At 35.9% G+C, this 24,429-nt stretch overlaps 1 protein-coding gene across 2 annotated transcripts; it reads right to left on the bottom strand.

Annotated features, from left to right (window-relative positions):
• Positions 1–33: 33 nt before the first annotated feature.
• LOC306888404 (RAS guanyl-releasing protein 1-like) lies at positions 34–24,396 on the bottom strand. Of its 2 annotated transcripts, none has more exons than XM_079446668.1 (17): positions 23,881–24,396; positions 17,187–17,365; positions 15,372–15,477; positions 15,060–15,122; positions 14,836–14,967; positions 12,640–12,781; positions 12,165–12,338; positions 10,547–10,663; positions 8,622–8,897; positions 8,191–8,271; positions 6,470–6,574; positions 6,164–6,273; positions 4,826–4,976; positions 4,702–4,738; positions 3,068–3,205; positions 1,227–1,423; positions 34–1,060 (listed from the first exon to the last, which is right to left on the bottom strand). In XM_079446668.1, exons 1-17 carry the CDS (start codon positions 23,901–23,903, stop codon positions 950–952), a joined length of 2,142 nt encoding a protein of 713 aa, XP_079302794.1. In that variant the 5' UTR covers positions 23,904–24,396; the 3' UTR covers positions 34–949. The 2 variants fall into 2 exon arrangements, with proteins under 2 accessions (XP_079302794.1, XP_079302795.1); XM_079446669.1 differs by having other exon boundaries at positions 34–828.
• Positions 24,397–24,429: the final 33 nt, after the last annotated feature.

Here is a 24,429-nt window from a genome sequence, read left to right as displayed (position 1 = left end):
GAAACACCTCAAATGCTTTTTCATTTATATTTTAATCACAATCAGGCAGTGCTTTATGGAAAATACTTAAGCTTTATCATCCCTCAATAAATAAAAATCTATAGCTTAAACTCAAGATTTAGTAAAACAGACATTCAAGCTGGAGTTGACAAAAGATCTAACAGAAAACATATTAGAAAAACAATTTAAAATAGGTCCACAGTGTTTGTTTTAATCGACCCTTAATGTCACTCTCCCGCTCTTTTTCATTAATGCTCATGCTGTAATACACTGAATGGACACGAGCACTAACAAAGCAGATTGTGATCATTTTGAACTGAGACAGGACTATTGTTTGATCTAAACAGTGATATAACACCCTTTGTCTCCTACTCAATGAATTGTTCATTACATAAGGCACAGTGATGCATTGTGGATATTATATCAGCACCGAAATCACGTCCCTTAACAGAGGAGGTACATGCTTGCTCTTCAAGTTCAATACAGTTGGTCACAGTGTATATTTTCCATCAGTGTGAATATTAAGGCAACAGTTTTGTACTCAGTCGAACTGAACCTCGCTCTCCGTGATAAAGGTACAAAAGTCTGTCTGTCTCATATAAAGATGAGCGGTAGTGAGATCCATGATGTAGCAGTCCACTTTTGAGTACTTGTGGAGATGTGAAGTCCATTGATATGGTCTTCACTGGCAGTTGACGCTGGTGCATAGAGAGTTCTTACCATACGGATCCACCGACAGGGTTTTAAAGAACCCCGAGGGAGCGGGCCATCTGTAATTCCTTATATAAAATCCCTTCTGGCTAGAATTTAATGAACGTCATGAACAATCTGTTGAAGACAATAGAACAAGACAGTTGGCGAGAAAGATGAGGACATGTTCTTCAGTCTTTTCTGTCCAGTGTATTTAACAGTTCCACCACACACTAAACGGCCACATGCACAGACTAGTTCAGTCTGGTTCCTTTCGTTTATCTTTGTTCAGCTTCAGTTCATCCATTTTCTCCTTTAGGAGAGAACTAGGGGCAGATGAACCTTGCACCCTTGCTGGTAGCGTAGCACTCTGGGATGATAAGGCAGGCAGGTAACGTTAGTCTCAAACGTGTACTGTATGCTACCCAGTCTTGCTCACCAAATTAGCTTTCTATGCAATATATTATGAATAGATCCAACATACTCGCTGTGAAAAAAATTTAATAATATTTATGCAAGTTATTTTATGGCAATACCTTTTCAAGGGGTGGATGTTGTTTCTGGGAAGGAAGGCGATCTTTCCGTTTGGCCACCGGTGTCCAAACTCCTGGGTCCGTTTGAGTGGACCTGTCGGATAGTGTGGCCGCCTCTGCATCACTGTCTGATGAAGTTTGGCCCTTGGAGTGTTCGGATCCGTTTCCATTAGGAAAGACAAATGTTTCCTCTTCAGAACCTGATTGAAAGGCCGGGAAATAGGTTAAGAGCCAATAAATCATCTGCAAGCTTAATATTTCATTTAAAACTTGTGTGAATTCAGACCAAGAGTATTGAAATATTCTGCACTACATAGTCTTCTCTCCAACCAAATATTTTCTAGAGTAACAATACCATTTACAATTGAAAGCAAGTAATAGTTTGTAGCTGCATCCCAAATGACGCACAAAGCACTTATACACTATGTTCTCAACCATGTAGGGTATGAATTATATAAGGCTATTTTGTCATTCATAATTGTAGTCTGATAGCCCCTCCCCCTTCAATATAATAATTAAAGCTGCGACAGTTGAGTGCATGAAGTTTCCAACATTCCATGCTTCATTTTTCGATTGTTTAAGTGCATCATCTGTGCACTTTTTCTTTTTGGAATTTTCAGTGTGAACGCACTACTCACTCTATTTATACTACAAAATGTCATAGTGCATAAGTCCGCGGTTTGGGACGCACCTTATGTCTATCACATGGTTAAAGCCTATTAGCTATTTTATAGTGGCAATGCAATGGAAGTAACGATGGATGTTTTCTTTCGTATTGTGACTCTTCATCTTTCTTCCACATCTTTATATGCTTAAAATCCCCATTAAATAGTTTTAGTGCTGTCACACGATTAATCGCATCCAAAATATTTGTTTTTGTTTACATAATATATGTGTGTGCTGTGTATATTTATTATGTATATATAAATACAAACACAAAGTATATATTTTGAAAATATTTACATGCATTTACATGTATATATTTTATATTCATATCATTTATATTACATAAAAATATATTTAATATATAAACAACATTTTTCTTAAATATATACATGTATGTGTGTGTGTATTTATATACATAATAAATATACATAGTACACACATATATTATGTGAGCAATTTTTTTTATTTTGGATACGATTAATCGTTTGAGAGCACTAAATAGATGAATGAACAATAGCATAGTAGCATCCCTTACATGGCAGAAATTGTAAGACAAGTTTGCTAGTATGCCATTTCACATTCAGCCTGGCTTCATCAAACTATTTCATAGGGTTTATAAGTAGGCTTTAATAGAAGGTGCCGTGGAACACAATTATCTTTATTTTTTTTTATGACTTCTAAAACATAATTCACAGTTGTTCCTGGCAACCGATTTCAATCACATGACATAACGTAACAGTTTACAAGATGGCAATTTCGTATGATTTGATTTGTGTAAAAATTTACAGTTTTTAGCAAGCATCAAGGTCCACTCCAGACCGGACTGTAAGCGGATTGTACAAAAATGTAAAATTGAAAATCTGTGAATTTGAAAATGTAAAAATTTTAAATAGCAACAAATTGACATGAGTGTGTTGGTTTTCCTTTTGCTGTGCTAGTTTCATATTTCATCATCACCCCATGGTCTCTTTTTTGGTCCATAATAAAATGGTTCTCAAATGAGTATTTCATACCTATTTAATTCTTTATTTGATAAATAAATGGTATAGTTCACAGCCAAAAGTTAGCAAAATAAACCTCTTCTTGTACTTTTAAGTACAAGGTTCCTGCTATGATCACTCTTTTGGGTGTTATTTTGCTGTAACCAGCTTCATTAAAAAAAAATAAAAAATACTCACTCCAGCTGTTGCCCTTAGTGTGGAGGCCTGATATGGGGCCCGGGGTGCAGGGACAAGAGCTACTGGTCACCTGGAACCTCTTCATACACTCCATTCCCACCACATCCTTACAGTGCTTATGACAGTTTACTCCACAGTCTGCAGAGAGAGAGAGAGGCAGCAGGGTTACGATGGTCCTGAGGTGACTTCTAGATGCATTACATGTAAAGTAAATCATTTCAAAAGTTATTTTTGTTTTAATTTTGATGATTAGAGCTTACAGCTCATGAAAGTAAAAAATCCAGTATATCAAAAATATTAGAATATTTCCTAAGATCAATCAAAAAAAGGATTTGCCAAACAGAAAAGTTCAAGTTCTTTAAAGTATGTTCATTTATGCACTCAATACTTGGTCGGGGCTCCTTTAGCACAAATTCCAGCATCAGTGAGGGATGGCATGAAAACGATCAGCCTGTGGCACTGCTGAGTAACTACTGAGCTTTCAGCTCGTCTGGATCGTTGGATCGACTATTTCTCTTGAAAATATCCCATAGATTCTATATGGGGTTCAGGTCAGGCATGTTGGCTGGCCAATCAAGCACAGTAATATCATGGTCAGCAGATCATTTGGAAGTGGTTTTGGCACTGTGGACAGGTGCTAAAGTCCTGCTGGAAAAGGAAATCAGCATCTCCATAAAGCTTGTCAGCAGACGGAAGCATAAAGTGCTCCAAAATCTTCTAGTAGACGGCTGGATTGACTCTGGACTTGATAAAACACAATGGACCAAACACCAGCAGACGTCACGGCACCCCAAATCATCACTGACTTCAGAAACTTCATACTGGACTTCAAGCAGCTTGGGCTCTGTGCCTCTCCAGTCTTCCTCCAGACTCCAGACCTTGATATCCAAATGAAAAACAAAATGTACTTTTATCTAAAAAGAGGACTTTGGACCACTGAGCAACAGTCCAGTTCTTTTTCTCCTTAGCCCAGATAAGATGCTTCTGACGTTGTTTCTGTTTCGGAAGTGGCTTGGTAGCCCTTTTCCTGAAGATGTCTGAGCGTGGTGACTCTTGATACACTGACTCCAGCTTCAATCCACTCCTTGTGAAACTCTCCCAAGTGTTTGAATCAGCTTTGCTTGACAGTATTCTCAAGCTTGCGGTCATCCCTGTTGCTTGTGCACCTTTTGCTACCTAATTTCTTCCTTCCAGTCAACTTTGCATTTAATATGCTTTGATACAGCACTCTGTGAAGAGCCACTCCTTTCAGTAATGACCTTCTGTGACTTACCCTCTTTGTGGAGGGTGTCAGTGATTGCCTTCTGGACCATTGCCAAGTCAGCAGTGTTCCTCATTATTGTGGTTTCAAAGAACAAGAGATACCCGGAATTTATACTGTAGGGATGGTCATTTATTGAAACTCAAATGTAAATATTCTAATATTTTGAGAGACTGGATTTTTGACTTTCATGAGCTGTAAGCGCTAATCATCAATATTAAAACAAAAATACTTGAAATGTTTTATTTACATGTAATGAATCTAGAATTTTTTGAAATGAGTTACATTAAAAAATTAACTTTAACGATATTCAAATGTTTTTTAGATGCACCTGTATATAGGAAACTGATTGATAAGTACTGTATGTTCTAACCTTTGCAGTGGTAGCCTTGTTTTATGACTCCCCATAGCTAATGGAAAACGAGGAAAAAAGTTAGATAATGTACAAAGACAAGTCATAAACGCACAAATGAAATGGTCCTTAGTGAAACACTCACAAATCCTCCGCAGGTGTCGCAGAATGTGGGCCTTTTGTATGTGGTCTCATGGAAGTTGTGAAGGTTGTGGAGGTTGAAGCCGAGTTTAGCACACACCGACATCCCACGCATGAAATATGAAGTGATTTCCTCCCTACTGATCTCTCCTTCCCTGAAAATAAAGAACAAAGCATGATGAGAAGTGATTTGATTTCATTTAATGATTTAACATACAGTAAGTCAATCAGGTCTGAAAATTAGGATGTAAAAATTCACAGAAAAAAAAAAGTTAGATTTTTGTAATGTGATTTTTATTTTTTATTTTATTTTTTTTTTAATTTGCAAAGATTTCAAACAGACTTCATTCACGTTGTCATTATGGGGTATTGTTTGCAGAATTTTGAGGAAAGTAATGAATTTAATCCATTTCGAAATAAGGCTGTAACTGTGAAATGTGAAAGAAAAATATATATATATGACATTTTTACGCTCAAATTTTAAAATGATAAATCTTTAAACTGTGGGTATATACATTTTAGGGTTAAGTATTATCGATATCCTAGAATTTAGCTTCGCTTTGCCATAAAATGGTTAATCTGAAATTCCAAAGTTCTAGAGGGGTCATCTGTGATATTTCCTGTTTTATATTTTTCTTTGTCACATGACAACAGAATGGCTTCCTGCATGTTGGTTTCACAACACTCACCAACTTTGATTTGCCAAATTAAACTTCGCTTCAACTGCGTTTGAATAAAATAAAATGAAATAAAACAAAAATCAATTTATTTAAATACCAGCTTACACTTCAGCCTGTTAATAAGCATCTTGTTTATATATATATATAGTTGACTCCAGAAATGGAAAATATGTTCATCATAGAAGTTGTTTATGGGGTTTGGGGTTGGTTTTTTACTTTCTATTCATCAAAGAATCCTAATTAAAAAAAATGTATCTTGGTTTCCATAAAAATATTAAGCAGCACAAGTGTTTTCAACACTGATGATAAGAAATGTTTGTTAACGTTTCTGAAATCAGCATATTAGAATGATTTCTGAAGGCTCATGTGACACTGAAGACTGCAGTAATGGCTGCTGAAAATTCAGCTTTGCATCCCAGCAATAAATAACATTTTAATATATAATAAATTTGAAATCAGTGATTTTAAATTGTGTCAATAGTGACCAAATAAATGCAGCCTTGGTGAGTGAGCATACATATACATGACTTCTTTTCAAAAATCAAACCGACCCCAAACTTTTAAACAAAAGTGTTAATATATCAGTTTCATTTCTGTCATTATCACAACCCTGTTTGTTTTCAGTAGTCGTGTCTATCAGAGCGTTAAAGAACTCGTCTTACCTATCGCTCTCATGTGTGCAGAAAGAGAAGGGGAAATTTGCAGCGATCTTCTCAAAGTCCTCCAGAGAAATGTAGCCGTCCATGTTCAAATCATAATTCTTCATGATAGACTGTAGGGGGCAACAAAATCATTGTGAGCTTTAATGTAAGACACTGACTTCTAAAATTATCAGCCTGTGACATTTGGTCTTGAAGGGCCTACACTCTATTAAGGAAGTGAGAGTGGACAGCCAGGAACTGGCCATCGCAATGTCACACTAAGGAACTGGCCCTAAAAGTGGGAATAAACGCATGTTTCTCACTTACATCCACCATCTGTTTAACGTGTTTCGAGATGGTGGCGGGATCCAGACGCGGAGTCACTCCTGATCCCCACTCGGCTACCACCGGGGGCTTCACCGGAGCTACGGGCTACAGAAAAAGGGTGGTTAGAGACCTGACAGTTTTGTTTTGACACTCAACACCAACTCGCACAAGATCAGCAACTGAGAAACGTTGCTATGAAAACACTATACAAATGATGCTGGCTTATTTGTAAAACGCGAATGCTGTCACAGGCAGAGGCTTTATAGGAAACAATCAAAAAAAAGCTTGTACGTAACAACACCCACACTGAAAGCGACGAAGATAACGATCATGCGTCTTTCAGCAATGTGTGTCTTTTTTGTGGTTTTCTTTGAAGTGTGCTTGCACAAAGAGGAGTGCGCTGAGCCCTGTACCCACACATTAGCACGGGATACTCCCTGTCTATAAACAGGTCACATACAAGGTCAGTATATGAAAATACTGGCTAATGTTGTTAATAGCAGCCTGTTGCATATGTAAAACAAGTCAACGTTTGACTATGCAGTCTTTAGATGTTAGAGACTACTATATTTTCATATTTTCTGATGAAAATCGGAGTGCTGCTTGTTTCTGATAATGCCAGGGTGCTGTTTGAGGTTACCAGGGTGTTGCAATGTGGGTGCTAACATGTTCTGAGAGGTTTTAAAGGCGTTTCTATATGGTTGAGAGAGATTTTCTACTGGTTTCTTTCTGCTCCATGTAAAAAGAGCACACCTTTAGTTCTCTGATATGATGGCCCATATATATGGGATGTTTCACCTATGTTACTGTTCGAGTGATTAATGCACCCAAAAATAACTGAATTTGAAGACTCTTTCGCAAAAATTGTGATGCCATTTGCCATATTTAAATATAAATCTTTTTTCTTTTTTTTTTTTTTACAACGTGAACTAACCTCAACTTGACATAAAAGGTCAAATTATATAATATTTTAAGAGCCATTATGATATTTTAATGCATTTTCTATGTGTATGTGTGTGTGTGTATATATATATATATATACCTGTATATACTGTGTGTGTATAAAAGATGTGTATTCAAGTCATTGTACACTGCAAAAAAAAGTATTTTTGATGCAGCAAATAAAACTGATTATTTGGAGTACAAGAATATACTATTTCCATCTTTCAATATGTTACTTGTCATTTCTTTTTTAAATATGTGTGAAGTTTACTTGCAATCGTAGAAGTGTGGAAACTGTAATCAAAGTAAATCCTACACCATTTCTCCAGTGTACGTGTTAATGGCATTGTTTGTGTAATTGTTTTCCAATATAATTTGTAAATTAATATATAAAAATATGAAAATTAATATAAGAATGAGAAACATCATTGATGCTAATATCTACACTGAAAAAGAACTGCAGAATCAGTTTTCACTTTTTCTGAAATTGCTAATATGTTTCCCAATTAATTACAAAGAAACAGCAAGTAACATTACAATAAACATCAAATTAAAAAAAACATTATAATCACAAAATGTAAACAAAAGTAGAAAGACGGAAATGTTTTGTTATAAAACACTCTAATAATCTTAAAATAATGTTTCATTTACAACTTTGAAAAATAATTTTTTACAGTTAGTGTTGTGGGGTTAATTGAATCCTGAACCCTGAGCAGGACCTACAGCGAGACTATATATGTATGCAATATACAATGCAATGTTTATTTTGAAAGCCTCACCTGAATCTTGGGGTTTTTGGGCTCCTTGGTGTAGGAGAGCTCGTATATCTCGTCCTCCGTGTAACACAAGTCTAATGAGAGCTGTGGGCAAGGTGGGGCAGAATGGTTACACGTGAGAGGACACCCACTGTTTGTAATCCACATCTCTCAGTATCACACACAAACAGCCGGGCATAACCACAAAGATGCGGGCTGATTTTAAAAATACTCATTTAGACTTATAAATAGATGCAGGCTCTCTGTGCAATGAAATAAAGGCATGTTTACACGCTTCTAAATTAGGCCCCATCAGTACATGTAATAATTGGGCCTGTCAGGTATTCATAACCCACAGCATGAGGTACAACAAACACTTCCAAGAAGAGAGGCTTCCCAGTAACACATTTCTCTGACAACAAATCACTCAAACCACCGTTTTCCCTCTGTCTCACCGTTAGCAGGTGCAGCAGGTCTTTGTTGGCCTCAAACGGTGGGGTGCAGTCATGGATGGCCAACAAGTCGCTAATGTTGCTGTATAAATGCTGCATTTTCCCCAGGTTGATCTTATCGTCCTCGAGGTAGTCAGGCAGCGCCTCGTTGAGGGAGATCAGGTCTTTGAGGTGAACTCCCAAGATGGGCACCTTGAATCCAGTGCAGTCGTTGTACACGCGCCTGTAGTTTGAATAGTTGCTGTAGGACGACAGCAGCTCTGTGAGCTCACTGAGAGTCTGTGAGAAAACAACATGGATTAGATCAAGTTAGATCTCGTTTTGTTTTTAGCACTTTATGGCACTTTTTTAGTTCTTTATGGCACTTCTAACATTATAGTGTACTATACTAACATAAAATACCAATATATAAAACATGTTTATGTCTCGGTTAAGGTAAAGTCAACATATACTAATTAGTGTTGTCAAACGATTAATTGGGATTAATCGTATCCAAAATAAAAGTTTTTGTTTACATAATATATATGTGTGTACTGTGTATGTTTATGTATATATAAAGACGCACATATACAGCATATATTCTGAAAATATTTACATGTATATATTTATATTCATATAAAGTATATCATATATAAATATATTTAATATATAAACGTAATTTTTTTCTTAACTATACACATGCATGTGTGTGTATTTATATATACATAATAAATATACACAGTACACACACGTATATTATGTAAACAAAAATAAAATTTTGGATGCGATTAATCATTTGACAGCACTAATACTAATACATCAAATTTGAAGTTGTTTAATATTAATTTGAACAAATTAATATTAGCATAATGTACACTACTGTTCAAGCATTTGCATTTTAAAATATCTCTTATGCTGTAAAAATACTATAAAAATAGCAATATTGTGAAATATTATTACAATTTTAAATAACATTTTCTATTTTAATATATTTTAAAATGTAATGTATTCCTGTGATGGCAAAGCTGAATTTTCCAAATTTTTAAAACAGTTTTTCTGCTGAAATAGAAATTTGTAATATTATAAATGTCTTTACTTTTGATTCATTTTATGCTGAATAAAAGTATTTTTTAAACTTTTGAAACAAGAGGTAATGATTGCTAATTGTTAGTTTATGATACCTAATGCATTATTTAATATTAACAAATCTAGACTTTTTTTAAATTGTAATGTTTTTATGCTAAATTATTACAATTTTTATAACACATTACCATTTTTTCTTTATTTTTTGATATTTAGCATTTACTATTTAGCTTTTGCATTATGCGCCTTCATCAAACACCGCTTTGACATTTTTCTTTGCCAAATAACTTGTTTATTGTATTTTTAAAAGTCATTTATAGTACTCCTGAAGCAACTTGTGCTGTACCTTGCTCAAGGTCAAACAGCAAGATTGTTATTTCAATTTTCCATCCGAAATAGGACAGCAACTAAAACATTTGTGTAAGAAGCCTGAATCCTTAAGCATGAACAGGCCCTTTTTTTTTTTTTTTTTGCACTGAATTTGAGGATAAATCTAGATTTCTGTGGATTTGTCTCTAATAGACACCACAACTGCAAAAACTAATACTGAACATTGAAAACAGTGAAAATGATTCACTTCTGGTTGTTTTTCTGTTGAAAACGTGAACCAGTAGCTTTCATATAAATTTGAGATATTTTTGATATTAATATGAATGTATTGTATATGACTTTTTCGCAACGTGACCTCTGAGCAAATATTGGGATGCAGGTGTTTCTAACTAATCAAAGAATCAATATAAAGATCAATATACATCAATAGCTAAAAAAATCAATGGCGTAAGATCATGCCATTGGTTAAGCCCTTATAATAACAGTTGCATGAGAGCAAAAAGGATGTGGGTAGCAATTGTGGGGGTCAGACTGACCTTTGTGACATCAGAGGACAGCAGGCTGGCTGTGTCTTTGAGGCGAGAGATGGAACTATGACACAGACCTCCTATCACCGCCATCAGAGTATTGAAATTCTGTAGGGCTCTCAGCTTCTGCTCAAATGGGTACAGATGAAAAAAAAAACTGAATCGTAACCTTACATTCTCTCTATGAATGGAAGGCAACATTGAGTTGCTTACATCCTCTTTCCTGTAAAAAGCACTTGTAAGCAACAGTTACGCAACAGTTCTCCCAAGCCATTTCCCAATACATGAACATTACTCTCGATGGCACACTTATATTAGATTTCCTCACTATCAGATCATTTGACGCATTTGCTTATTTCCTAGGTGTTTTCTTTGGTTTGTCTTGTGGTGATGTTTGTGTGGTTAAAAGCAGGGCAGCACACAAAGTACATGTGATGTAATCTTTTCCTCTGAGCTAATACATCTGCTTCAGACATCCTTAGCGTGAGCTGTCTTACTGGCATGTCCTGATAGACGTCGATCATCAACCCATATGATGAATTTCAATTATTTTGAATGTTGTAATCCAATAAACGTCATGCCTTCAGTGTCATCCCCTAAAATGTTTTAAAATGAGTCAAACACCTCACGCACAGATATCACAGGCAACCTTAAAAACTAATTGCCCCAGGGTTGGAGTAAAACCACATATTTTGTCATGCCAGGGCCTCTGTCTACAGAGCATTATTGAAACATATGTGTTTCAACATGCGCTGTACAATTTTTTTCATTTTCAGATCCACAACATAACACAACATTGACTGCTCACTTTTGTAGTGACTTTGGTTGCGGAAGTATTTATACAATAAATTTTTATCCATAGGCATTTAAAAAATAAATAAATACATTTAAGGGTTAAAAGCCATGAACCAAACCAACCAGCTGTGAAATGAATTACACATTACAAATGTTGATTTGAAGCAAAAGTTTAAAAATCTGGGGGGGAAAAGACTATTATATTATATATATAAATATTATTTTCTTGTAAAATGTACACCAATTATCTTTGTTTTATCTACATCCCTGCTAAAAAAAAAAATCCTGAAACCAGCTCAAGATGGTGTATATATATCTATATACACATGTATGTATGTGTGTGTGTATGTGTGTGTGTGTGTGTGTGTGTATATATATATATATATATATATACATATATACACGAATATGAATGTATAAATGTACATACATGTAAATATTTTCAAAATGTATACTGTATGTGTGTGTATTTATGTATACATAATAAATATACACAGTACACATATATATTATGTAAACAAAAAACATTTATTTTGATGCGATTAATCATTTGACACTGACAGCATATTATATATTTTTTTGTGTGTGTGTGTGTGGGGGGGGGGGGGGGGGGGGTGTATGAGTAGTGTAGTTCTTCATTGAGAAATTGGCTGATCGACAGTTTTTTCCACAGAAACATACACCAACATTTAACTACCTCCGAGTTCATTGTAGGTGTCTTGAATATTGCATTCATATAAATGAATTTCTCAGGAGAAACTGAATGTAATTTGGTTATTTGTATTTCCTGAACGCTACCAATGCGCTTCGTTGAATGTATGTTTGTAATTACCTGTGCTACATGAATGAACTTGGTGAAGACCTCTGCTCGCTGCTGTGAGGTGTGTTTGTTGAGGATCATGAGCTGGACCCACTGGGAGACTCCGTTGCAGAGCATGACAGAGCGCTCGAGCGCCGGATTATCCCTCACAGAGCCATGGACCACGTAACTGCGGTAGTCCAGAAACTAAGGTGACACAGAACAACAACAGGCACAGCTGAATCTGAAATCCAGATGTGCTAAGCACTCACGAATGTGATCAGCAAGACATAACGATCCTCTGATATGAACCGACACGTCCAGGTATGATGAGTGCAATGGGTGTGATCATGGTTGTTTTATTAGTCAGCTTCAGCGCTATGAGACTGTGCCGTCACTACAGGGCCATACTGAGGTTAGACCATCAGATAAACTCACTTTGCACTAGCAACATCTGGTCAGAGAATCTGAGTGAAACTGTCATGATCCTTCAGGGTGAGTGACTTACTGAGACGTTGCAGAAGTTTTTGAACTCCAGGTAGCTGAGGTGTTCAGCCATCTCATCTGGTTCCATGTGGTCAAACAGCAGTGAAACTTTCCTTTTCTTCACAGAGGGAGAGGGAGTCTGGGAAACATTCACTGGAGGATTACTGTTTCAGACATAGTGATGGACAAACAGAAACCAAACAGATCATCACAAATCAGACAGGTGAAGACAAGAATACAGTCAGGAACAAATACAGTCCAAATTACTTATCGAAGAGCACACAAAACCATTTTTTCTTTGTTAATATGATAATTATTTAATTATATATATATATATATATATATATACTATGATTATATATTAATATAATTATAATATTTCCATTTTTAACAATTACTTTTACTTTAAATTATAATAATAATTTATAAATTTTCTGTAATGTCACACAAATGTTATATATACAGTATATATATATATATATATATATATATACTTAGTGCTGGGCAATGATTAATTGCGATTAATCGAATCCAAAATAAGTTTTTGTGTACATAATATATGTATATTTATTATGTATATATAAATACACACACATGCATGTATTTAAGAAAAATATGTTATCTTTATATATTAAATATATTTATATATAAAATAAATTATGTGAATAAAAATATATACATATAAATACATGTAAATATTTTATGTGTGTCTTTATATATATACATTATAAATATATACAGTACACATATATTATTCACAAAAACTTTTATTTTGGATGCAATTAATCACTGCCCATATATAAATATTTATTTAGTTATTTAACAGACTCTTTTATCCAAAGCGATTTACAAGTTTTATGATTTACATAATCCATAATATATTAAATTGATAAAGAATTTAATTACAGCAAAAGACTTTTCATTTGGTACAAAAGATTTCTATTTCAAATTGACACTGTTTCTTTTTAACTATTCAAAGAATCCTGAAAATAATGTATCATGGTTTTCATAAAAATATCAGGCCGCACAACTTTTTAAATTATAAAACTATTTTACACTACATTACTGTTTTACTACATTATTGATCAACCAAATATGTGACCCTGGACCACAAAACCAGTCTTAAATGTAATTTTTTTTTTAAATAAATAAATAAATAAGCTTTCCATTGATGTATGGTTCGTTAGGATAGGACAATATTTGGCTGAGATACAACTATTTGGAAATCTGGAATCTGAGGGTGCAACAAAATATCTAAATATTGAGAAAATCACATTTAAAGTTGTCCAAATGAAATTCTTAGCTATGCATATTATATATTTTTATATATGTTTTTATATATTTATGGTAAGAAATTTTCAAAATATTTTCATTGAACATGATCTTTACTTAATATCCTAATTATTTTTGGCATTAAAAAATCAATAATTTTGACCCATACAATGTATTTTTGGCTATTGCTACAAATATACCCCAGAGACTTAAGACTGGTTTTGTGGTCCAGGGTCACATATTGCCTTCGTGGATATAAGGACAAAAAAAATCTTACAGACCCCAAACTTTTAAATGGTTTTAAAGCCTATTCTAATTTGTATAATATCTTACTGTATATTGAATAAACATGGACTCTTTAAGTAAACCAAATAGTTTTCTGTCCTCACACTGTACTGGCCTTGAAAGTGAACTTTGATGTCCTGCAGGGTTGGAATAGCCACAAAAAGCATTTTTTTTATTAAATGTCAATCCAAAATGGGATCAAAATGACAATGCCAATATGTAAAAATCACCAACTGGCTGGTGGCAGGTGTTAATTTTATACCCTGCTTAATAATATATTAAAAATAGCATTATGATAGAACAACCAACTTATATATATATATGTATGAAGAGTTCAGATAAAAAAGCCTCTAAGTGGCGTTTTAAATTTTCTTTTAAAATAAGCATTTTTATTAGGCTACTATGTGTAGGTTCAGTAATTTCACTTTAATGGCAATGGATATGTTATTTTCATTGCCATTTAAGTGAAATGACTGAACATAAACATATGGAGGCTGACAAAAATGCTCATTTTAGAAGAAAATTTCAAATACCACTTAGAGGCTTTTGCATCTGAACTCTTCATACATATATATACATAAAGATAGTGGATGTTTAATACATGGAAAGTGTTTTGCCATATCAATAAAGCTATTTGAATCTCAAATGTAAAAACACTCACATGTATGGTGTAGTGATGAGATGACCGATTGGACTGATTACGTCACCCCTGACCAGAGCCCAGAGATCTCCCATCACTTCTTCTAACTGATGATCCACCTCAAACATTATTCGGAACTGATTAATCCACTGCCTGAGACAGACACAGAAGAAGCAGAGGACATGAATCCTTTCATTCATTTTGGGATCTTTAGGTGCACGTGTGAATGTTGTGGATCCACCAACCTGATGAAGTTGCAGATTTGTAGGCGCCTCTGTTCCCTTTTCTCTGCAGGACAATCCTTATATGTTATCACAAGTCAAGGAAGAATCACACAACAGCGAGATTACAAACCCTTACACTATGAGAAAATAATCCACCTTCAATAAAGAGGCTAAAGTAAAACAGGGCAGCTCTTGTTTCTTTGTCAGTGGGATTAAGAGCCATGTGAGGCTGCATGTTGCTGTGACTGAACCCTATGAATGATGGACTCAGCTGTTCTGGGATCAGTTCTGGGGTCAAAGTAAAATATTAGCAGTGGGGCTTGAAAAGGATATAGAGAAAGAAGCTTTTGGACAAAGATGCGGGATGGTACGACCCAGTTATGCATCATCAGGGTCATATGAACAAGCTGCGTCCCTCTGATCAGCTTCCCATCTGAGTCTAAAAAACAAAATATTTAGAATTAGAAACAAGATGGTTACAACATTTATATGTGGTTACAAAGATGTTACTGTGCTGCTATGCAGTTGCTACGGTGTGCATCAGGTGTATTGCTATCAAATGAGCCCAGCTTCAAGTCTGTGTCTGTATTGTCCTTCATGAGTATGGCTTGGAATGCTCCTTCAATAAAATCTTATTTCTTGTTATATGGTCCGTCAGCTAAAAATCACACATCTGATCACTTAAAAAAGTAAAAACACACCTCTCCTCACTATGCCCTTAGTGAACAACAAATATACTAAAATGTATTTGAAATATATTTATTTAATGCTAAGCATACTACACATAAATGTACATATTTATGTACTTAATAAAAATATCCTGCAGTTGTACTTTTGGTTTACTAAACTGGTATACTTAAAGTCTGCTAAATTGGAACAACTTATTTTGTACTTTTGTAATTGTGTGGAAGTAGTGCTGAAGTCCAACTAAAGATATATTTATTGTGCTAAAGTGGAACTATTGCAAGTATACTTTAGGTACACTTAAATATCTTGCAAGGTCTAAAGACCTTTTATTATTCAGAGATCATATAATAAATCCTCATCAATAGTGACATTAAAACATGTCGCTTTATATTAAGAAATGTACATTGTGCACCATTAGTACTCCAAATAAAGTTGAATAATAATTTTTATAACAGTAAGCCTCAAGCAATATGTCAGTAAATGTTAATATATTTGAACTATACTTAGTATAAAATAAATATATTTTAAACATTACTTTTTTACTAGGGGCTGCATGAGTTAAGGAATCATTCGTCCTTAGCAGAAATAGTGCAGGACGAGTTTAGTATTATTTTAAAGTTGTAGCCGATACATTGCTGATATTAAAATCGATTCTCTCTATTTCGACTAGTTCCCTTTCTTGTCAGAGGTCAGTAAAAATCAATACTATTTTATCTAAATAAATGGGGGGAAAAAAAGCTAAAACCATGTGTTTCCATTTGTGAATTTAGGCATCACAACATTATGTGTGAAAATGGATATTCCTTGTAAGATTTGCTAAAGTTTAATATTCAGTTATCTTTTATTAGGAAAAGGTCATTAGGAAATTGGGTAAATTAACATGAAATATAAAGTACTGACTGATATTTATGAATTAAAAACTCTTTAATATCAGTCAATAACCAATATAGTACAAATACATTGTGTATCTCTAGTCCAAAGACTTGAGCACATTTCAAATAAAAAAGGCATAAGGGGATGATTAAAAACCAAATGAGAGAGAGGGTAGGTCTGTGAAACCGAGGCGCACAATCAGGCTTTGTCTCATTAGCATAGAGAGACAAACACATTCCCAGGCCCTGAATGCTAGTAAACCAAAAGATTTCTCTCTGTTTCTCTTTCTCTCTCCCTCTCTCTTTGACAAGAGCTGCTGTCCCTCTGTCCCTCACACTACTCGGCAGACTTACATAATCCGGCTGGCACATGGAAACTGGGAAAGACGGGCACATGAGTCCAGAGACAGGGCTGAGAACCCCAGGAAAGTGGAATGTAGGAGATCTATGACTTTATAGATCCTTTAACTACCCAGAAGTCAATATTTGGTGATATTGTCTTCATGAAAACAGTGCCTGACAGATGTAAATGGTTGTCATGTAGGGTGGGGCTTATTGATTGACAGATAGAGGCAAGTTGGACACTGACCGAAGCAGTGGAGGCAGCGGAGGATGAGTTCATCCAGGCTGGCAGAGCGGAAACAAGAGTGAGTTGTTGGACTTTGAAGAGCCCGGCTGATCTCATGAGGACTGGGGCATGTCATCCTCCTCTGCACCGGTCTTCTGCTCTTTATCACACTTCCTCCTTCCTGACGGGACTTCCTACTGCTGGAGACACATGAAAAAAATTGAGTTTTGGGGCTGCTGAAATACTCAACTCCGTGCCAACAATGTACAGGTGTATTCAAACAACCAATGTGATCAACCGTAGAAGTTGGGCATGGATGCCAGCATGTATTCAAATTGGCTTTCACAAATAAACAAAACAAAGTATCCATAGCAACAGACAGTTTACGTAGTTTTAGCCACTTGTCAGACCACAGATGTTTCGCAGTAACCGCTTGTATTTACCAGACTAAGCAGTATTTTGATCTGTTTAATATTTGCGATGTTGATGTCGAAGACTTCATCTGTGGTTCTTTAAAGCGACAGTTCACCCAACAAAGGAACATTCTGTCCTCATTTACTCACCCTCAAGTTGTTCCAAACCTGTATGAGTAAAAGAAGATATTTCGACTAATGTGGGTAACCGAAAAGTTGCTGGTGACTTCCATTGTATTTTTTTCCCATATATCAATGGCGATCGCCACCTGTTTGGTTACACAAATTTTTCAAAATATCTTCTTTTGTGTTCAAAAGAAGAAAGAAACTTTCACAAAGATCAGAAAGAAACTCAGATTTAGAACAACATGTTATATTTAAATTATAACAGAATTGTCATTTTTGGGTGAACTATCCCTTTAATGTTGCACAGAAAACCACAGCAGTGATGGTTGGGCTTTGATAATGTTTGCATGTCATAGGTTATATGTAAAGCTGATGAGATCTGGTCATGAGAAATGCTCTATTTTGCTAAATCCATCCCCTAAGTGTTACCACATGCAGTTAAAGATACTACCACCTAAAGGCCAATTCACACCGCACAGACAAACGCCAACAAACTCCAACAAACAAGTTGGCCGTTGGATTTAGAATCTTATGAAAAATAACTGTCATGTTCACACTGCGCCAACAGACACCGACCAACTCTATATCTACAAGCATGTTCAGTCGGGTGAAAACAAACTCCAACCAACACCAACAGGGTCACACACTGATCCAACAAACTCCAACAGACTAGTTTGTTGGCGTTTGTCTGTGCGGTGTGAATTGGCCTTAACACGTCTGTCCAGTTAGTTTTCTCACAGATTTGACATTAGGTTTCACATGGCAGACATCATAAAAATGCTCATAGTCTAATACTTTAGGAGAAAAGCAAGTCACATTTAAGAGCGAGAATATCGTAGAGGCATGGCTCTTTTGACTTGGACCAATAAATAAATGTCTGAAATGTCCAAACAACCAGCTAAAACAAAAATATTGTACTTAGAAATGCCCTAGCATCCAGCCAAAACATCCCAACACCTTAGTAAAGTGCCAAAACACACCAACAACTACTTAGATATGCCCTAGTAACTGCACAGAATACTTTAGCAACCCGTTTTACATGCCCTAGCAACCATCCAGAACACCTTAGAAATCAATTATAAATACCCTATAGCAATCAGCCAGAACACCCTAGCAACTACTTAGAAACACCCTAATTGTTGTTAGTGTGGTTGGTCACACTATAGAATAGGTAACACTTGTTAACTATTAACTATGACTTTTCCCTCAATAAATTCTTAATTTGCTGCTTATTAATAGCTGGTAAGATAGTTGTTAAGTTTAGGTATTGGGTAGTATTAGGGATGTAGAATAAGGTCATGTAGAATAAGGCATTAATATGTGCTTAATTAGCACTAATACATGGCTAATATTCTAGTAATATGCATGCTAATAAACAACTAATAGATGTAACTGTAAAATAAAGTGTTACCGTGTGTTTCTGACAGTTTATTAGGGTGTTTTTAAGTGGTTACTAATATGTTCTGTAATATGCTCTTAGAAACACTCTAGTAAACTGTCATACCACCCCAAAAACTACCTAGAAATGACTTAACAACCACTTATAAACACCCTAGAAACCATCCAGAGATGCCCTAACAACCATGCTTTTTAACCATTTTAGCAAGTATTTATAAACACACTTGTAACCACTTGCACAAATAAACAGCCACAACACTCCAGCAACTGCTTAGAACCACCTTAGCAACCACTTAGAACTGCCCAAGCAACCTGCCAGAAATGGCACCATGATAAAGCCCCCTCAGAAGACCTTATAAGTGACTGAAAAGCAAAACCCTAGCAACCAACTTAGCACTTTTGCTGTGAGTTTCACACCAGCGCGCACAGGGAGTTTGATTGACAGGCGATCTGACCAATCATAACGCAGAATCTTCCATTTTTGTCCGTTGGATTACCGTTGGTGGACTTGAACTTGAAAAAAATGTATCAATGTCTTTGAAATAAAGTTGAAATAAAATACCTTCTGAAATAAAAGTTGAAATAAAATACCTTCTGATGTTCATTCATGTTTATTTCATGCTATAATAAGTCAGACACAGCAACAGTAGCTAAGGAGGGCAGATCTTTGCGAAAGGTCAGTTGTTTAGATTAAAACCTGTAGGTGCATTTACTTCAGATTTGAAACGAAATATCACTCAGATCTGCTGTAACATCCTTTTTTATATCCCCTGAAGCCTTTGACATTATACCTGAGAGCGACGGGTTCCCCTTGAAGTCTGCAGCACAGGCTTGTGTACATGTGAGACTGTTTGCGCCCTGCAAGCCCTACCGGTAGATCAGGTATGTTGATGTTTATATGTAAGGTTGTGTGTTGATATCTGCCACCCTATACAGTAGGTGTCACTATTCAGGCCGTCAATGTCACAGGAAGAGAGACAGTTAGAAAGTGTAGATAAGCATCTGTCTCATTGCTTTGCTCTATATTTTGTCAGTCACACAAAGAGAACAACAACATTACACTGTACATCAGGGTAACAGTCTTTAAAACTCACAGCTGCTGCGTAATGTAGATGCATGAAGCATAATGTCAAATTTAAAGGTGTGCTTTTCTGACTTGGACATTGAGTTGTGTCTGTGACAGCATCAGCATGAATCACTGTGGTCTGTGACGGCAGTGACATGAACAGGAAGCTGGCCGTGACTGCAGAGAAGTAGCGAGGAGTTCTTAGAACGTCCAAACCCCTCCTAACCACTCTCTCTCCCTTCCTCCTGCACCAGAGTCCAGTTCAGCACACTCGTTTTCAATTCTCTCCGCGCACAGACACACTGACGTTTACTTTCTCACCTCATTAAGCAAACCAAACACCTAACCACTGAGATCAGGCCCACACAAATACACACTCCAGACAAGAGCGTAAATTCACTTCGGTTGAAGTTTGTAGACTAGGAAGACATTTTCTTTTACATGGCCTAAATACACCTCATATTTCCTTCTCTTCGGTTCTTTCTATATCTGACAGGCCGAATATTAAACATGACTTCAATATGCAAATTCCCCATCGTATTTTCACCTTTCTCTCTCTCTCTCTCGCTTATTTGCATCAACCTGCTCTACAGCTGATGACAATACACAATACACACTCTGCAGCCCTCTCAGGCCTGAGAGAAGCACGCATGCACATGGATACAGACTCACGCATACAGTAAACAAATAAGGGAAAATGCACTTGGTTAATGTAAATGAATTTGTAAACAAGTCTATGCAAATTTATATGCAGCGTGGAATCAGCTAGGATCTGGTGATTTCGATATTTGGGTCATGATACAATAACGATATTATAAAGTTACAGCGATTCTGTTTGTTTATTAGAACACTGATAATTGAACTCAAAAACCAAACTGGTTTCTCTAACCTGTTTTAAAAATGATCGTAATTGTGACTTTATTTTTCACAGTTGAGACTTTATATCTTATATTGTGACTGAATATAAGATATGACTAGGTGGAATACAAGACTTTGTAAAAACCCAGTCTGCAGATTTGAGTTGACAGCTTTCATAGAAAACTGAACAGGGCACGTGTTTCTGTGTGAGTTTATTGTTTTCGGAACAACTTGGTCTGATAGTGTGCGATCCTCCATCGTACAGTTTTTTTTTTAACTATTTACAGTCAACAAGTGTGTGATGCCTAATATATTTTTTAAGTCATTCAGCCATTAGTATTGTGGTTTCATATCACCCACTTGTGACTTATCTGGTAATGTTTACTTTTTTTGTAAACAATTGCATAATTCCGTGTTTTAATTTTAATTTGAAGTGATATTTCAGTGAAATTTAGCGGACAAAAAGGTCACTTTCAAACCAAGCAGCTTTCTGATGGTCAACATGGAAAACTTGCATGACCAACTTCAAATCTGCATGGGAAACTTTATCACCCTCACACAAAACTAAAAAAAAAGCACTGATAGTCAATGAAACTGGATTTTGCCCAAGAAACATCGCAAACCAAATGTGAACACACAGGCAGAAACAGGTTTCCATAGTTTGGATTGTGGTCGACAATAAATAATTAAACATCTGTTGATCTAATGATCTAATATACAGTAGTATATATCACCTTGATTCTTTTTACAACAAATATTCATGTGTAAAAAGCTACATGTGCTGTTTTTAGCACAATGAACGTAAGATTTTTTTGGAGCAGCAGCATGGTTTGTTTGCATTCGCATATGACACCGTGGCATTTAGTATCATAATCCAATGAAACATTTGCAATCATACAGCGTATGAGCATTTCGGCCATGCATAGCACCTACTCGCTCACTTTCTCTTCCTCTCCTCCTGCAGCCTTTGCTCTATTCATGTCATTCAGAAAACAACTTCTCCTTTCTCTTTGGAAATCCCCCCAACATCCCCCTACCCCTTCCCTGCCACAGTAGCCAGTGTTTTACTCCCAGTTCCTGGCTACATCTCCAGCTCCATTACCCTACCCCCAACCCTCTCCCTCCTGCCTCCTACTTTCTCCTCATCTCCCTCTTTTTCGTTTTTTCTCTCTGCGCTAACACACACACACACACTCCTCCCTTTCTCTCGTTAATTGATTAATTGATGCCAGAGCCCTTTGAAGGCCTTGTTTGTCGCCCACCATGTACCTATAGATGTCATAGATGACAACAAAATATGTATATTTGACAAATACTGCTATTTATATGTATGAATTTGAAATTAATTTAAATACATTTGTTTTAAACTATTTATTTTAAACAATATACAGTTTTTTTTACTATATATAACATTAATCTTAGATATAACACTATATATATATATGTTAAGTATATATTAAAAAAAGTATTATAATGTATAATTATATAGAAATAAAATTCATATATATATATATATATATATATATACACACACACACACATTTGTATACACACATATTTATATATGAATTTAATATATGAATACCGTATATAAAACAAATGTATACTTTACAGTAAATGTGTTTAATATATAGTAACATGATACTTTTATTCATTTATGTATAGGCTACACACACACACACACACACACACACACACACACACACACACACACACACACGACCGGCCAAATGTCCTCACAAAGTCAAAAATCTCAGGCTTTACTATCCTTGTGGGGACATCTGGTCCTCACAAGTATAGCTAAACACGTACACACACACACACACACACACACACACATATGGGCATATTTTATAATATATCATATATTTAATATTCCACATTTCATTATATTTTAATTCTGAACATGAAATATTAAACATTAAATATCAAATATTACATGCTTGCAAAAACTTGCTTTAATAAGATTGTAATATGCTGATAGCATCACTGTAGTTGCTGCTAACTTGTCATTTCCAAGCAATCAGATAAGACCTTGAGATAAAATACACAAAACCGACGCCCCCAAAAGCTGCTAGTCGGAGCTATCGATTCTACCGTTCTCACGTAGCTTTATGTCAATTATCTTGTTATACCAGTAATTCTAGACAGGCAGAGTTTTTATATATACTGACACTCTCACATGTAGCCTATCATATATATTATCACATATATTACAATTTGACTCCATATGTAGCGTTGGCTAACTCACTGATTAAGTTTTCAATGAGTTGACACTAGCAATGTTTCTTCACAACACCAACCATTATGTTCCTGCTAATGCCTCTTATGTACTGTAAACACATCAAGCGAACATACCTCTATCCACAACAGGTCACACAGGAGAATAACTAGGTCAAAAGCAATTCTTCTCCCTAGTGCGAAATCCCCTCTTAAAGATCAGAGACAAGCACCACTGCTACTTCACAGCAAACACATGTGAATCTACACAATCTTTCAAATGCAAACCTAGTCTGAGCCCCAACGGGACAGTCTGAATGATGAATGTGCAGTTTGAACCGTTTTGAGAGTGACTAGCCTGTCTCTCGCAGAGAACTGAAACCTAAACACAAAGTTCTGAAGAACAAGTTCTGAGGAGAAACCACAGCATTGTCAGATAACCACAGAGATCACTTTGCAGTGCGCTGCAAAATGAGGCACAGACAGACTTATCAAACCTCAAATGTGCATTAAACCCAGTGACACGAAGAACTAAAGCAGATTTTTGTGTTGAGGCGACATCAAATCATTTCTAAAGAGCATGGAGACCTGTCAAAGCACAGTCAGAATTGAAAAGACAGTCAAAAGTATGTACCTCTTTGACTCCTTGCGATTCATGGTGCCAGATCTTGTCTACCGGTGTCCTGTTGGTGTCCCCCGGGCTGCTTAAACCTTTACTTGTCCCATCGGGTCTCTTGCAGTCTCTCTCCTCCAGCCAGAGGTACTAAGTGACCTCTTACAGGCTAGGACGCACAGTGGCTCTTCAGTCACGGCTGTCAAAACTTAAAACCTGAAAACCAGCTGCTCAGAGCTTTCTCTCTCTCTCTCTCTCTCTCTCTCTCTCTTTCACTCACTAACTCACTCACTCACTTACTCACTCACACCCCCTCTTTTCTTTCTCTGTGAATATTACCAGAGAATGTGAACCGCAGGGCACAGAGTTAACCAAAACAATAAATAAAAGAACCCCTATTCAATGATAGGGCATTAAAAATAAAGAAAAAATTAGAACTGTAGGCTCAAAAAGTTGTCAAAATCAGCATGATCACAACAAACAACTAACTGCATTCAATACAAACAAGTCCCTATTTGAAATACAGGCACTGGCTCTGACAGATAGGGGAACTGACATCTGTGTGCATGT

This window comes from Barbus barbus, assembly GCF_936440315.1.
Source record: "Barbus barbus genome assembly, chromosome: 22".
Lineage (NCBI taxonomy): Eukaryota > Metazoa > Chordata > Actinopteri > Cypriniformes > Cyprinidae > Barbus > Barbus barbus.
Note: the sequence above shows the minus strand (reverse complement) of the source record. Positions and strands in the feature narration are given on the sequence as shown.